This window comes from Triticum aestivum, chromosome 7A (genome assembly GCF_018294505.1).
Source record: "Triticum aestivum cultivar Chinese Spring chromosome 7A, IWGSC CS RefSeq v2.1, whole genome shotgun sequence".
Classification (NCBI taxonomy): domain Eukaryota; kingdom Viridiplantae; phylum Streptophyta; class Magnoliopsida; order Poales; family Poaceae; genus Triticum; species Triticum aestivum.
Genome location: NC_057812.1, coordinates 90,907,359 through 90,921,647, shown reverse-complemented (window position 1 = coordinate 90,921,647; position 14,289 = coordinate 90,907,359). Strand labels below are relative to the sequence as shown.

General features: G+C 44.5%; 3 protein-coding genes across 8 annotated transcripts in view; 2 read left to right on the top strand and 1 right to left on the bottom strand.

Annotated features, from left to right (window-relative positions):
* Positions 1-5,286, top strand: part of LOC123148203 (pentatricopeptide repeat-containing protein At4g19890) — a 21,342-nt gene extending 16,056 nt beyond the window's left edge. Inside the window, exons 5-7 of one of the 4 annotated variants that reach the window (XM_044567572.1) lie at positions 2,760-2,863; positions 2,978-3,232; positions 5,098-5,286. The gene's annotated coding sequence lies outside the window, so the exon portion shown is untranslated. The remainder of the gene's footprint in view (positions 1-2,759; positions 2,864-2,977; positions 3,233-5,097) is intronic. The other 3 variants (XM_044567570.1, XM_044567569.1, XM_044567571.1) reach the window with 3 other exon arrangements.
* On the bottom strand, positions 2,478-8,483 carry LOC123148204 (LRR receptor kinase SERK2). 3 transcript variants are annotated; one of them, XM_044567574.1, is made up of 13 exons: positions 8,217-8,370; positions 7,090-7,132; positions 6,775-6,978; positions 6,086-6,218; positions 5,723-5,794; positions 5,279-5,422; positions 5,139-5,210; positions 4,927-4,992; positions 4,761-4,828; positions 4,526-4,663; positions 4,049-4,396; positions 3,350-3,744; positions 2,478-3,084 (listed from the first exon to the last, which is right to left on the bottom strand). In XM_044567574.1, the coding sequence occupies exons 3-13, from the start codon at positions 6,842-6,844 to the stop codon at positions 2,761-2,763; spliced, it is 1,830 nt and encodes a 609-aa protein (XP_044423509.1). In that variant the 5' UTR covers positions 6,845-6,978; positions 7,090-7,132; positions 8,217-8,370; the 3' UTR covers positions 2,478-2,760. The 3 variants fall into 3 exon arrangements, with proteins under 3 accessions (XP_044423509.1, XP_044423508.1, XP_044423510.1); XM_044567573.1 differs by lacking the exon at positions 7,090-7,132 and having other exon boundaries at positions 8,217-8,483; XM_044567575.1 differs by lacking the exons at positions 7,090-7,132; positions 8,217-8,370 and adding an exon at positions 7,431-7,702.
* Positions 6,978-7,957, top strand: LOC123148205 (uncharacterized). The gene is made up of 2 exons (XM_044567576.1): positions 6,978-7,116; positions 7,411-7,957. Exons 1-2 carry the CDS (start codon positions 7,031-7,033, stop codon positions 7,955-7,957), a joined length of 633 nt encoding a protein of 210 aa, XP_044423511.1. The 5' UTR covers positions 6,978-7,030.
* Positions 8,484-14,289: the final 5,806 nt, after the last annotated feature.

Sequence of the window (14,289 nt, the reverse complement as noted above, 5' to 3'; positions counted from 1 at the left end):
GTTCTTCGTTAGGGTAATCACGGTACTCCTCGGAGGCAGAACCTGTCGCAAAGGACACCGATACACAACCATCACCAAACAATGTGCAACAATATGATGCATGCATGAAACATGGCAATATGAGTGTGTTGGGCTAATGCAACTAAAACCAGAAGGGTTTGAACAAATTTGAATCAAAGATTCAAACTTCAAACTCAAACATGGCCTTTTAAAGTGCTTTTCCTTGTTCTGCTTAAAACATCAATTTAACTTGTTTGATCATGCATGAAAATAGTACAGATGGATAGATTGGATTTTTCTGATCATTTTTCATATATAATTTGTCCAATTTGGAGTTACAGAATAAAAGTTATGAATTTTTGAAGTTTAAATAATATTCTGGAATTTCCTGATTTAAATTAAATCCAGAAAATCAATTACTGCGTCAGCCTGACGTCAGTGTGACGTCAGCAGGTCAACGGAACAGGTCTGGGTCAAACCTGACAGTGGGTCCCGCATGTCAGGGTGGTTATTTTAATTAAGATTTAATTAAAACTAATCCTGTATAATTAACAGGGCTGGGCCCCACCTGTCATTGACTCAGGGGAGTCAACCAGGGCCCACCCGTGGTCAAAGTCAAAACCAGCGACGCCGGCGTTTAGCCGCCGGTGAGCCCGACGCGGCGGCGGGAGTGGTTTTGGCCATTTCGGCCACCAAATGGGCCGCGGAGACCACCGGAGTGGAGCTGAGGACAAACCGCGGCTCTTGGCGGAGTCCGTTGGGGTCGGGGTGGCCGGAGTTGGCGCCGGCGACGACTTTGGCGGCCACCGGGGTTCGGTCGAAGATGAACTTGGCGCTAGAGGGGTCGGTGAGGCTCGTGGAGTGGCTAGCTAGGTGTTGTGGGACTCGGTGAGTAAGATGGACACCATCTTGTGGCCGGAGTGTGGCCGGAAGCACGTCGGCGACGAGGTTCGCGACGGCGCGTGCGGGTGAGCTTGGTGTGCTCGCTGTGGTGCACGAGAGAGAGAAAGAGAGGAAGGGAAAGTTAGCCCAGCTCACTGCGGTCTTGATGGAGAGGACGGCGTGGTCGGGGACGAGCTGCTGCGGCGGCAACGGCGAAGGGGATCTCCGGCGATGGCGGTTCGGGCGAGGTTGGTGCGGCGGCTTCGGGGCATGCGAGCGCTCGGGGCTCGACTAGCTCGAAGAAGTGGAGGACGGCAGAGCTTCTGGACACGGTGGCGCGGCGTGGAAACGAAGGGGAGCACGGCTACGGCGGAGGTGCGGCGACGGTGGCGTCGGCCATGGCGTGGGAGCGCGAGGGAGAGGAACTGGGGGCGAATGGAGGTGTCCAAGAGGGTCGGGGCGCGACGTGGAGCTCGTCCAGGCCATCAGGGCGGCGAGAGGGGGAGGCAGGGCGGCGTGCAGCTGCGTGGCGAGCTGCGGTGCCGCCGCCGAGCACCTTGGCTGCCTGCCTGGCGAGCCAAGCAGCTCGCTGGAGCGGTGGCCGGGCTGGGCCGGCCAGGTGGGCTGGCTGGTGGGCCTGCGGTGGCGCCAGGTAAGTTTTCCCCTTTTTTTCTGTTTCTGTTTTTATTTAATATATCTGCAACTTTGTTGAATTTAATAAAATACCTAGGCAACTTCAAAAATCACCAAACTATTCCTAGCCCATAGTTGGATTATTTCCAACATGAAACATTTTAGTTTGGAGATATTTGAGCATTTAAATATTTTATATAATTTTAAATGTCCAAATTCAAATATTTATGATTTAATTCAAAAACCCTAGGATGGCCTAGGAAAATGTGCACCACTTTTGGCAGAGGTTCTGAACCAAGACAAAAATGATGGGCATTTTAGAAGGGCATTTCAGGTTCATTGAAAATTATTTTAGTAACCCTAGTTGGTTTCAGAGGGGACTGGGGGTTCTGTCATCCCCATTTCAAGTTTCTGATGAAAGAGTAAACATGATGCAACACTCTAATGCATGACTAGCTAGGGTGTGACAGGTCCTCACTGGACATGTCCGATGTAGAGCTCCATATGATCATTGCTTTAATCTACACATGTACTCTAACTTCTGAAGGAAAACCACTTCATCTAGATTGACGCCTGGCAACATGTTTCCTTGTATAATAAGTAATATCTTGATTTTGGAGTTCCTTTGTTGATTTTATCTTTATTGATGGTCACTTTCATTGCTCGAGTTACCCTTACAATTTCGGATGTTTGTGGGGGAAACACATTGCTGTGCAGTTCTCTTAGGCCTTCGTTGGTTGGTTAACTTATCTGTAGTTTGGAATTTGAAAAATGCATGCTGCTGGACTTTTGGCTAAAGTTTCAAGATATTACATGCCAAGCATATCTAATAAGCAATAATACAGTTCAAAAATAAAGTTGGATAGGCTGGCCCTTACATAAGGACTATATAACACCCAAATTTTAATAATAAGCAATAATAGTCATCAGAAAATTTCCTATGCAAGACGTGTGCACACACGTAAAATCAACTAAGTCTGTTTATAGATTATATACACGCATACATATGTTAATAGTGTCTGAGCTAGATTTATAAGTATAACATTGTGTCACAGCACCACTTCTAGGTACAGTTACTTATACATAATTCTGCTAATGATTCTATAGTCTCGCAAAACTTTGTTTTGATTCTGTACTCCAGATAGATAGCATCTATAAAAGGCACTGTTGAGTTTTATATTTCCTTTCACTCTTTCTAATGAAGAAACAAGTGAACATCATGATGAGTTTTGATGATCTTGCAGCTCATCTGCCACCAGATAGCTCAACGGCTTCATAGATGTTCAGTGACTCCTCACTGAAGGTGAATAATTTGTGGTGCTGCTTATTTTCGTACTGCTGTCGACGGGTAAGCTCAGCTTGCTGCCACTCCTCCCACTGATCTTCTGGCACAATTTTTTCTTCCAGCATATGCACAACTTCCGACATAGCAGGGCGTTGACAAGGGTCAATATTGGTGCAGAGGAGTGCTACTTGGATAATTTTTACTAGTTCTTGAAAGTCATATCCACAGCCTATATTGCGGTCTACGATTTCTTCCAATCGCCCTTCTTGCATCAACAGTTTCACCTTCAGATTAATCAAGCAATCTCATATGAGTCAACTATGTGAGCGTGCAAGCCAAAATTTTACTGGAAAGTGCAAGGCATTGTTCATACGGGGCGTCTTAACATCCTCCATTCTAAGGACCTAACTTCTGCCCATATTAATTATTAAGGTGAGCAACACTGACTGAGATTTCAGAATGCTTTTAGTTTCTTAGTTTCATAAGCTTTCAGTAACACCTATAATCTTTTTTGTGGTACTTATAAGCAGTTCCGTAATGTATGCTTACTTGATCGATGAGCATGACCTCGCCAGCTCCTTCGAGGAAATCGGGGAAAATTGCACGCTCGCCTGTCACAATCTCTAATAACATAACACCATATCCAAATATGTCCGTCTTCACTGATGGCCTCCCGGTCTTAAAGTACTCGGGAGCTATGTGGCCCATTGTCCCACGGATCCCTGTTGTCACAGTGTTCCTCCCCATGTCCATCATCTTTGCCAGCCCAAAGTCTCCTATGACTGCTTCAAAGTTCCCATCGAGTAGGACGTTGGCAGCCTTGACATCGCGGTGGATGATCTTGGGGTTGCAGTGCTCATGAAGGTATTCCAAACCACGGGCAGCTCCAAGTGCGATCGTCATTCTTGTCGTCCAATCTAATATTGGTTCATTAAGTTCTATATCTGCGTATTGTTGGAGTTTCATCAGCAGTATGTTGCACAAATGAATTATATGCTATATTATTATCTGAAAAGAACATATAATGAAAATCTGTAGTGTTTGGTATAAAAGTTAGAGATAACTGAATTCTTCATGATTTCTGTTTTCTCTCTTATTCAACACATATAACATGCACTCCAAGGTTCTGGCAATACACTACACTACAATTGCATGCATCAACTCAGCTGACACACGTAAAAAAAGGACCAATTAAATAAACATATGAATAAACTCATGTGATGAAGAGATATCTTAGCTTAGCAGTACCTCTTAAACGGGAAGCGACACTCAGATTTTCCATGAAGGGGTATATCAAGAGCCGCTCTGTTGGTGTCGTGCAGAATCCTATTAATCTTAATATGTTCTTATGCACAGCAATGCTTATCAATTCCACTTCTCTGAGGAAAGCCATTTCGCCTTCGGGACTTCCTACTTCAAATAGCCGTTTGATCGCAACCTTCTTGCTGTCTGGACCAGGAAGCACTCCTTTGTACACCTTACCGAAACCGCCCTTGCCGAGTACATTTTGCTCACTGAAATTATTGGTCGCAGTCTGGAGTTCTCGCCATGAAAAACGCTTTATCTGCCCAAACTCTAGGTTGTGATCATGCTGACCTAAAAATGTTGTAAATATTTATCATTTCCTGGTTGAAAAATGTTCAGAGTCCTTTCTGGTATGGTAATATTGTTGAAAGTTTAATTATAGTAATTTTGAAAATAACGTAGTTATCTTGCTGAACGAACCTGGAACATCAATGTATATATCAGGACTGTGGCGCATTCTTTGCCACCATAGCAGAAATAGAACTACAGAAACAATGAGAACGACTGCACCGCCAATGCTTCCAAGAATCACCTTGACAGTGGAGTTGCTTGATCCACCTGTTGGTATTACCAAGCATTTAGTTTGACAATGTATGTAGTTTCTTGCTCCAAATGTAGGGTTCAATATGGATTGCTATGTTGCTATCTAAATCACCTGTCTTATTAGTGCTTCCATTGCATGAAATTATGTGCTGGCCACAATTCAAATGGTTGCCTGTATAGCTGTAAAGACTCGATTTCACTTATTATGTAAAACATAAAGTGGTACACATGAAATTGTTTGTATAATATATTCTGATAATACTAAAGATATGCCATACTTATATTGGGACACCTGAAGTAGCTGTTCTGGTATTTCACCGCTAAGACTGTTATATGCGAGATTACTGCAAAACACAATGAGTTATGATATATCATAAGATAATAGAGATATCCTTTATTTATGTGGAAAAGTAGTAACAATGAATATTATTGATAACTTTCACTATTAGGCAGGTTTTATGGATTTGTCAGCATGAAAAGGTCAACTTACATATTGTTCAACGATGAAAGATTTGACAAAGAGTTTGGAATGTTACCAATCAACAGATTTTCGCTTAGATCCCTGTCCAAGTTATCACATTGTTAGAGTTGTGGTTCAGTCATGATAACATGAGTAATGGGCTGACTTACAGATTTTGGAGTTCTGATAGAAGGCCAAAAGATTTAGGTATTGAGCCATTTAAGCTATTTCTTCCAAGTTTTAGAGTCATTAAGTTTGATAGGTTCCCTAACTCCTGTGGAATTCCTCCAGTTATGCTGTTACCATCCAATAACCTGAAACCATATAGTAATAAGAAAATGTCATCCATTTTGGAAGGAGAAGTGAGATTTATCTTTGACTAAAAGGAGATTGGGATCATCCTGTGGTTACCAGATGATGGGAATAACTAAGCAGAAATTTGGAAACGAGAACAAAATGTCTATAAATGAATTTTCTCATTATTCGTTATTTCCGGATCTTTTCATTGAATTCACTTACAACAAGAAACAACCACCAGCGTTTGGTGCAGTACACTTTTTTATAAAGAATAAATCTTGAAATACATATTTGCAATAGTAGATAATTGAACTTACAGCTGCTGTAAAGTTGTTAACGTTGCAATGCTGGGTGATAAAATTCCACTTAACCCTGAGGAGCTCAAAGTTCTGCATATTGGAAATGAGAAACTAGGCACATAGTCACGTGGACACAAGTAAATGCTATAGTGAACTGTATTATAATAGTAAAAGTAGGAGATAGTAGACCATGAAGAATGTGCTGTTGAAGTAAAACCATTGTTCTGTTATGAGAAGTTTTTGAGTGATCTAACTAGAAGTTGGCATCAAGCACTTTAGAAATGTTTTACTAGAAGTATTGAAGATTTCACTTCACTATGTTCATAGGCCAGAATGTGAATTTTCTTGAAGTACGCATTTGAGATGAATTCTTTCACTTACATTCCAATAACGCTGCCATCTTGATCGCATCTAACATTATCAAAATAGCAGGGGCTCACTTGGTTATTGTTCCAGTCTTTCAAGACACCGCGGCTGTCAGTGAGCATCATCCTCATTTCATACAGTGCTATGACTGAGATTAAAAAAATGTCATTTTGTTTGTAGTATTACGAGGTAGACACTAAATGCAAGAGAATGGAAAATGGCCAATCCTTCTGAGTTGACACCTGTTAAGTGTTCCACTCGCAATCTGGATAGCTTAACTGATGCAGAGCAAACCAAAGGCAGGCCACTTCATTGAAAGAAAATAATCAAATATTTGATGAGAAATGCTTTTACAGTTTCATGTTCCTTTGGAACAGAACTGCAAATTTTCTAAGCAATTGAAGGTGTGGTTGATATCCACCAGCCACCATTGGTGCATTAGTTTCTGTATATGTTATATCCTTTTATGCCCCAATTACAACACCAGAGTTCCGTAGGATTACTATGGCAGTTATATTGTTGTATACGATATATACTTGTCTAAGGCAGGAAGACAAATCTCCAACTGATACTCCAGTCAAATAGACAGCTTGGAGTAAAAAAAACAATTTAAATATGACATTGCCTTACCGAGTGCGGACCTTGTAGAATAATGTCTGATGTGGCAAAGATATTTATATATGTCAAATATATAAGGGCTTTACCTTGGAAGTCAGGAGCTGCCAAAGATTGGAGGCACCCCAATAAAACTAATCCCAAAGCTACTAGCTTCATGCTTTCTGAAGCTATTTTCAATTTGTTTTATTTTTTGGGAATAGAAACACTGCTCGATTTAATCTGTATCTGTTTGCTCGATGGAACACAGAAGCGCTCAATTTATTCTGAATCAGTGGCAGGTAGCTGCATTACTGAAAAGAAAAATGAAGCGCATGAGAAGACCAGCAGAGGGAACTGAGAAGAATGAAAAATCACAAAGAATCAAGCCATCAATTTACAGAGAGAAGTTTTACAAAACCTACAGCTGAAAAGCAGGAAGGAAGATTCAGGTTAACTAAATCCTACCTGCAACGATGAAAATTGGGTTCAATTGCAAACTGCAATGAGATAACTGATTCTAAATGCCGCAATCTCAAACATGACGGGATACTTTGCTAGCTAAGAAGCATCTTGATATGTTACGGGGAGAAAAATTGAGCCGAAATAAACATGCTTTTTCCTGTCATTTTTTCTTTTGCAATAACATGGCAACCTCCCCAAATTCACAACTTGTTGGTACTCATTAAGAACTTCAGTATCAAGATTCATGACTGATATCCAAAATGGACTTTGTCTCTCTGTAGACAGAGGAGGAGAGGAGTACCCAGAAGCAGCAGCAGCAGCTCTCTCTGCAATCAGCAGCCACATCACCACCAGGATCACTCACTTCAGCTACTCAGTTTAGCTATGAGAACCTTTTCTAGGCACGCTAGTATCACGAAGCTTCCCAGTAGCACCAACTCCAACCACCAGCAGCAGCACAACACCTCCACTTTCTCCAATCAGCAGAATCAGCGGCAACTCCAGCTCCAGCCGCACCGCAGCACCAGGACGAAGATGAAGCTCGGCCGCCGCCCACTAAACCACAGCTCCACGCGCCGCCACGCCCGCGCACCTCCGCGGCCGCGCAGGAGCAGCCCACGCCGCTGTACGCAGCACCATGCCTCCACTGCACTCAGCAGCACCACTACCACACAGCCTCTGCCCTGGCGCACCTGCCAGCAAGCTCACCACCAGCCGCACGCTGCCCCTCCAGAGGACTTCCCAGGACGCCCCCTTCCCGTCGGGCCCCGCCTCCGGCGACTACACTCAGTTTCCTACTCATTTAGTTGTGCAGGTAGAAGGTTCTGAGCATAATCTATATCTAGTGCGCCATGCTCCAGTAGTGTTTTAGTGAAAAGAAACCTCCACAATCACAAGGGAAGCAATAGAACAAACAACCTCAGAGAAAGAAAACACACGACCATTTCTTGAGAAGATGAACACTCACAGTAGCTGCTCTAAAGGAAGGCAAGCAATCAAGTGAAGCAAAGAAGAAGAAGAAGAAGAAGCAGAGAAAGACTTACAAGTCAACCATGTGTACATGGGAAGAAGATCGTCATGAACTTACCAGGAAAGGGAGAGAGAAGCTTGTGGTGCTACTGCGTTCCTTTGACATTTCTTCTTTGAGGTGTATGTTAGAAGAAGACTGGGAGGAATCTGAGCTTTAAGCTTAGAGCCAAGTGTCCTTCTTGCAGGAGTGACTTGAGTGGGTCAAATTTAACAGCCTACTTCTTGCAGGAAGAAGCAATCAAGTCCATTTGTCTCGTTATATCTTGGAACGGGCATCTCAGATTGAATGCCCCACGTACTTCATGGTGACTAATTGATTCGGGCCATACCCTTTGGGCTGGGGTATCCAAAGTTTTCTGTTAGAGCTTTACCTACTATGTCTCTCTATTTATTTATTTTATTTTATTGCGACGAGAGCTTTACACTACTTAAGTAGCTGATTAGCAGATAGATCTTCTAAATCTCATGGCATTTATACGGTCCATACTATCTTTCGGCATAGGGTTTCATGCATGGAAAGAGCCAGTTGAGCATTCAGGTGTCAGCATAGTGTTCAACTAAAATTATGGGAGTTGGTTGATCTGATATAGGCCAGATGTGATTTCGAAAAGTTATGGGTGTTAGAGCCCCAATTTTTCCTAAGGGCACCGTGCTTCCCTCCGGCATCGACTAGCATAAGCAACGAATAATCACCCAAAGCACCATGCATGTATTCGTTTATCGTTGTGCGCAACATGCTCAGCCAGGCTCCACCATCACACTTTTAAGTCTATGCTGATGCTATACTTTGAAAAGGTTCTTTTTTTTGTACAAATTATTGGAGCAAGTGCACCAGCTAATCTAGTCTATATTTTGTTGAAGAAACCAAGTGGGTTTGTTGGTTCCAGCCATCCCGCTGATATTGATATAGTCGAATATGTTCCCTGGTTATGAAACGACAGTCTATGAGACAAATTATAGGTCACTGTCCACTGCCCTGTGTGTTAGATCTTCCCAAGATGTGCCTTTCATGATGACCATGGCACCACAAATTACCGGTTTGTCTATTACTGCCACTCAATTATTGGTATTGTTTATTGCGTGTTGCTCCCTGGCAAATTCTATTTTATTTTGCTTGTTGCTGTCCCATCAGTTACTGGATTATGAAATAATTATAGAATTATTTTTTTCTTGATTATAATTTCATCCATGTGATAACAAGCTATATGCCTTTTGGTTTTACACAATGGGGTTAAGCATCGGTCTGTATCGAATTGTTTTTTAATGTGGATTTTGCCCATTGGAAGGGTTTCCTAGGCTTCTTTTCAGAAAATTAGCTCACCGATTTTCTTGTCTCTGAATTCACTCCTCATGTTGACCGTGGAGAAGTCACTTTTCTAAGGAAAATGAAGAGAGGAAAAATCAAGAAAGTCCTTGTGGCCCCATTTTTGAGGGTAAGAACTTGTTAGTTTCTGTAGGAGAAGCAATATTCACACTAGCTCCCTTTCTAGGGCGTGGGATCATCCTTTTTCTTCTTCAAATTGATCGAGAATTACGGATGGCGACATGTAGTAGTAAAGTACAGAAATGCCAATCAAGTAAATCTATCCCATCCCATATGCTCTCTGTAGTCTAACACCAGGAATCCAGTATGTAGCCCATAAGGAATGTTTCCAGAACTTAAGTACCTATGAGATAGCATTGGCAAAAGAGATAAATAAAGAATAACGGCGGTAAAGGCTTTACTGCAGAATTTAATCTTCCTTTCCTGTTTCTACCATATAGTTCCTTTTCTTTCTTTCTTCCAAACAAAAAAGAGGGCAAAAAAGGTTAAACAAACAATGGGCAAGCCAATCTTTAGTAGTGGGCGTATCAATTCTGCTCCCACTACTTGTTTCAAAAAAAAAAAAAATTCTGCTCCCACTTTGCTGCTGCTGCTGCTGCCGCCTCATCATCATCACCATTATTATGTTCGAAATGCGTCCTCATCCGAACGAACACCTGTTTCCATCTAAGCAAAAGTTCAAGTTCTTACTTGCTGGACCGGATGTTGCGACTTTGATCGAGTTTGTGGCCTCTTGTTAGAAAGAATTCGGAGGGCCAACCAGAACCAACCGAAAGGTCTCTTCTCCTGTGTGAAGTGCTCCGTCCTGGTCAGTTGGGTTGCTCAGGAAATGAAGAATCCAACACATGTCTTGTTAGCAGTCTCTCTTTATATCGTAGGACAAGAGAAAACGAGAGCATGCATCAGTCCTCCTGTATGCTACCAGTCTACATACCACCAAGGATAGGGAAAGAGAGATCTATACCACCCAAGCCCCAAGGAGACTGGAAGGATAGAGAAATATAAGCATGGATGGATTCATGCCCACACTCTGTTCTAGCATGTCTTCATCCTGCTCTGCCAGTCGCTATCTTTGTTATCAGTTTTGCTGCTGTCTTCGGCTAGTACAAGCTATGGGCTCGGTTGTATTTTCCTTTCGTGCTTGTGCGCTGCGTTGAGTTGTAACCTTCCTAGAGTGCTTCCTTGTATCGTTGGGCCGATGTGGTTTGGTGTATGTTTGTAATTCCTGGCCGGTTAATGGCTTTGTTAATTCAAAGCCGGGCTCTTCGCGAGCCTTCGTTCTAAAAAAAGAAATATAAGCATGGATGGATTCTCAACGCTGCAAGTACGACACGTCTGAGTGAGGTGCTCTGCTTTCTGCCCGGATTCTTCTCTTCACTCTGCTTGAGCCTTCGGTCTTGGATCAACTGATTGATGTGGGAAAGGAAGGAGGTGGGTTCCTGTTACCTGGCAGGCTGTGGTCGCTTGCCCGGCTTCCCGCCACGATAGATTTGACAATAGTTTTTCGTAGGTGGTGGCCCTTTCTAGCAATTCGTTCATGTAGGTGGTCTGATACGCAAAAATAATCACAGACATTGGGGAGTGCAGAGTCGTCAAGTGCCACTACTAGTCAAGGCAAGGAATACGCAATTTTCTCAAGCTCTTAGTCCATGCTAGAAGGACATTCTTCTGATGGAGACATTCTGTTCTTTGTCACGCATGACCCACATATATTCATGTCCATCCTTGTCGTGAAAGTGAAACGGCATGTCCAGACTCCCGCCAAGCTCCTCATGTTTATCTTGGATTTGTCAAAAAAATACGTTCAAACCGCTCGGCGGATCGATGTAGGACCGCGTTAGATGGCAAACTGTGTCCAGACACCATAGTCCGGATGCTTGCAGGAGGTTTGAGGGTCTGCCTTGGAGACGCCCTTAGCCAGCGCAACAAGTTAGGCCTCCTCCCTCTCCGCCAGAGGAAGGAGGGGCGCGTGGATTCCCTGTTTCCTGTTTCCTGGCAAGCTTGTGTTCATTTGGCTGGCTTGCCGTCACAGTAGATCTGGCAATAGTTTTTGAAGGTGGTCCTTTCTAGCAATTTATCCGCGTAGGTGGTCTGATACGCAAAATGTTCACAAAAAGATGGGCCAGTGCAGAGTGGTCAAGTGGCAGGCGAGGCATACGGCAATTTTCTCGAGCTGTGGGTCCATGCTAGAAGGACATTCTTACTCCTGATGTGCCTGATGGAGACATTCTGTTCTCTGTCACGCGCGTCCCATATATTCATACCCATCCTTGTCATGAAAGTGAAACGGCACGACCAGGAATACGACCCATGCAACTAGTTGTGGGTACTCTTTGACTGACGACGCATTTTCAGGCTTGGATTAGGGCAAGGTTTTGTCTGGGACCAGAAAAATAGATCATTATCAGATTAAGTGGAGGACTGAACTACAGTCAACATGCACCAGGTCCCACACCAACACTGGAACATGTTCAATGATATGATAGTACTATTATGTGACAGGCAGGGTTCGAAGTTATTTTTGTCTCACCGGTCTATGTTAATGGGCAGAACAAATGGTCCAGAATTACAAGGCCAAACCAAAGCTGCTAATAAAAGCCAAACACAATAAACTGAGGGTTTTCAGCAAGTGGGTCAGCAGGCTTGGAGCAAGGAGGTAATCTCCACTGATGCCATCCGAGTGCTTCATACCAAACTTTCTAGAACCGCTTCAGCCTTGAGGAAATGGAACAAAGATTTGAGAAAGAAAAAGAGAAGGATACAAAAGGACATTGCAAATGAAGTGATTTTCCAGCCGGACCTTGCCCAAGAAAGTAGTCAGCTATCCGAGGATGAAAGGGGTTTAAGGAGAGATCTCAAGGCTAAATTGCTGGGTTTTCTAGCGCTCGACCGAATCAGATGGCGACAAAGATCCAGGGTGACCAAGATCAAAGTGGGAGATGCTAATACAAAATGGTTCCACCTCAGAGCAAACGGAAGGAGAAGAAAAAACCATATTCCCTCGCTGACTGTTGGCACCGAGACGCTAACCGATCACGAGGACAAAGCAAAGGTTCTGCTGGATCACTTTAGTAAGCTCATGAGGCATAGACAGGAGCGCACATGGGGCCTGGATCTGCACTTCCTCAATCTTCCATCCTTCAACCTGCAACATCTAGATAGTCTGTAACACCCCTAATATCATGCTACAGTAATCTCATGCCTAATCCCTCGCAAAAAAATAATAATCTCATGCCTATTAATGCCATGTCATCATAATTAAGTTGCTAATCCTCACTTTGTTTCAAACAAACTCAAATTCGAATTGAAAATGCAAGTCAAATATTTATTTCTTCAAACAGTAAAACTAAAATGTTCACCTTATCATATAAATTCTCTTGATCATTGTCATGTTGAAACCAGCCTCTTTTGAATTCCCAAAATGCCCATGGAAATTAATTTAGTGGTCCAGCAGCATTTAAATTGGCCTTCTCAATTTCTAAAAATGGTTAGACAACTCCTTTTGACCCCAAACTTTTTGTTCCATCTCAAGATATTGTGTTAGATTTATGTGCCAAGTTTTGTTCAAAACAAAACTCATTTGGTACTAGAAGAAAATGCAAAACAGAGACTAAAGATGAAAAACTGAAAAGAGAAAAAGGAAAAAGAAAAAGAAAAGGCCCCATTATGCACTTGGGCCACAAGTGCCAAGTGCAGGCCCCTTCCACCTCAGCCCACTTCCCCCCGGTCGAGCCCCTCGTGGACAAATCGAGCGCGTCCATGGCGCGGATGCCGCACGCGCCGGCCATCCCACGCCTCCTCGTCGATGGTAAGGATGCACTCTGCCCCTAGGATTTCTTCCGTGCCCACTCCCCCTCGCAGCTTTCCCCCTCTCACCCTAGATCCGCCACTTCGCGCACACCCGACGCCACCACCGCCATGAACCTCGTCGTTGTCGCGGCCACCGAGCTCCCCGCGGGATAGATCCATGTTCGGGAGTTTCCTCGTTGTCGACTACATCGGCTGCACGCTCTGGATCAAGATGGTGCAGCCCACGCCGTCACAATCAAGCTCATCTTCTTCCTCGGACGTCTTGGATCGCCGCCGTTGAAACGTCGTCAACCAGCCTTCCCCGAGCCCGCTGACCATCCCCATCGTCCTCGCTGTGAGCTTCGGCACATTCCCCGTCTCTCCCGCACTCGGTCCCTCGTCCCTAGCCACAATCGCCATTGCTACCGAAGCTCAGTTTCGTTGCCGCGCTCGCTGCCCTCACTGCAGCCCTTCTCCCGGTCATCCGAGCACGCGAGCGTGCTCAGGGCACCGTAGTGGTGCGGCCCGGCCCTTTGGTTAGCTCGGTTTAGAGCTGGCCGCTGTTCCCGAGGAGCTCCCGAAGCCACCACCGCTCATCCTCGTTGTTGTCACTCTTTCTGGCCGCCTTAGCATGCGCAGCGTGCATCGTTGCACGCGCGGCGCCGTGCTTGATTGATCCATATGCTCAGCCGCTCGTTTGGTCGCCCGTGGACAAAACCCCCGTGTCGCTGCCGCGTTTGGCCTCGCCGGAGCCTCGACGCCGACATCGCTGCAGGCCATCTCCGGCAACCCCACAACCGCCGTCTGACGCGCCTCATCGCGCCACATCTATAGCCCCCAACCGCTCGGCGAGCCATCGCCGGAGGCGAGCGCACCGGCGTTCTCTGCCTCGCCGGCGGTAAGCTGCTGACGTGGCTGACAATTAGTGCTAATGGCCCCCTAATACATACACTGGCAACCTGGGCCCGCACTCTAATTAAGCTGAACTAGTTTAATTTAAAACCCCTGTTAAACTAAC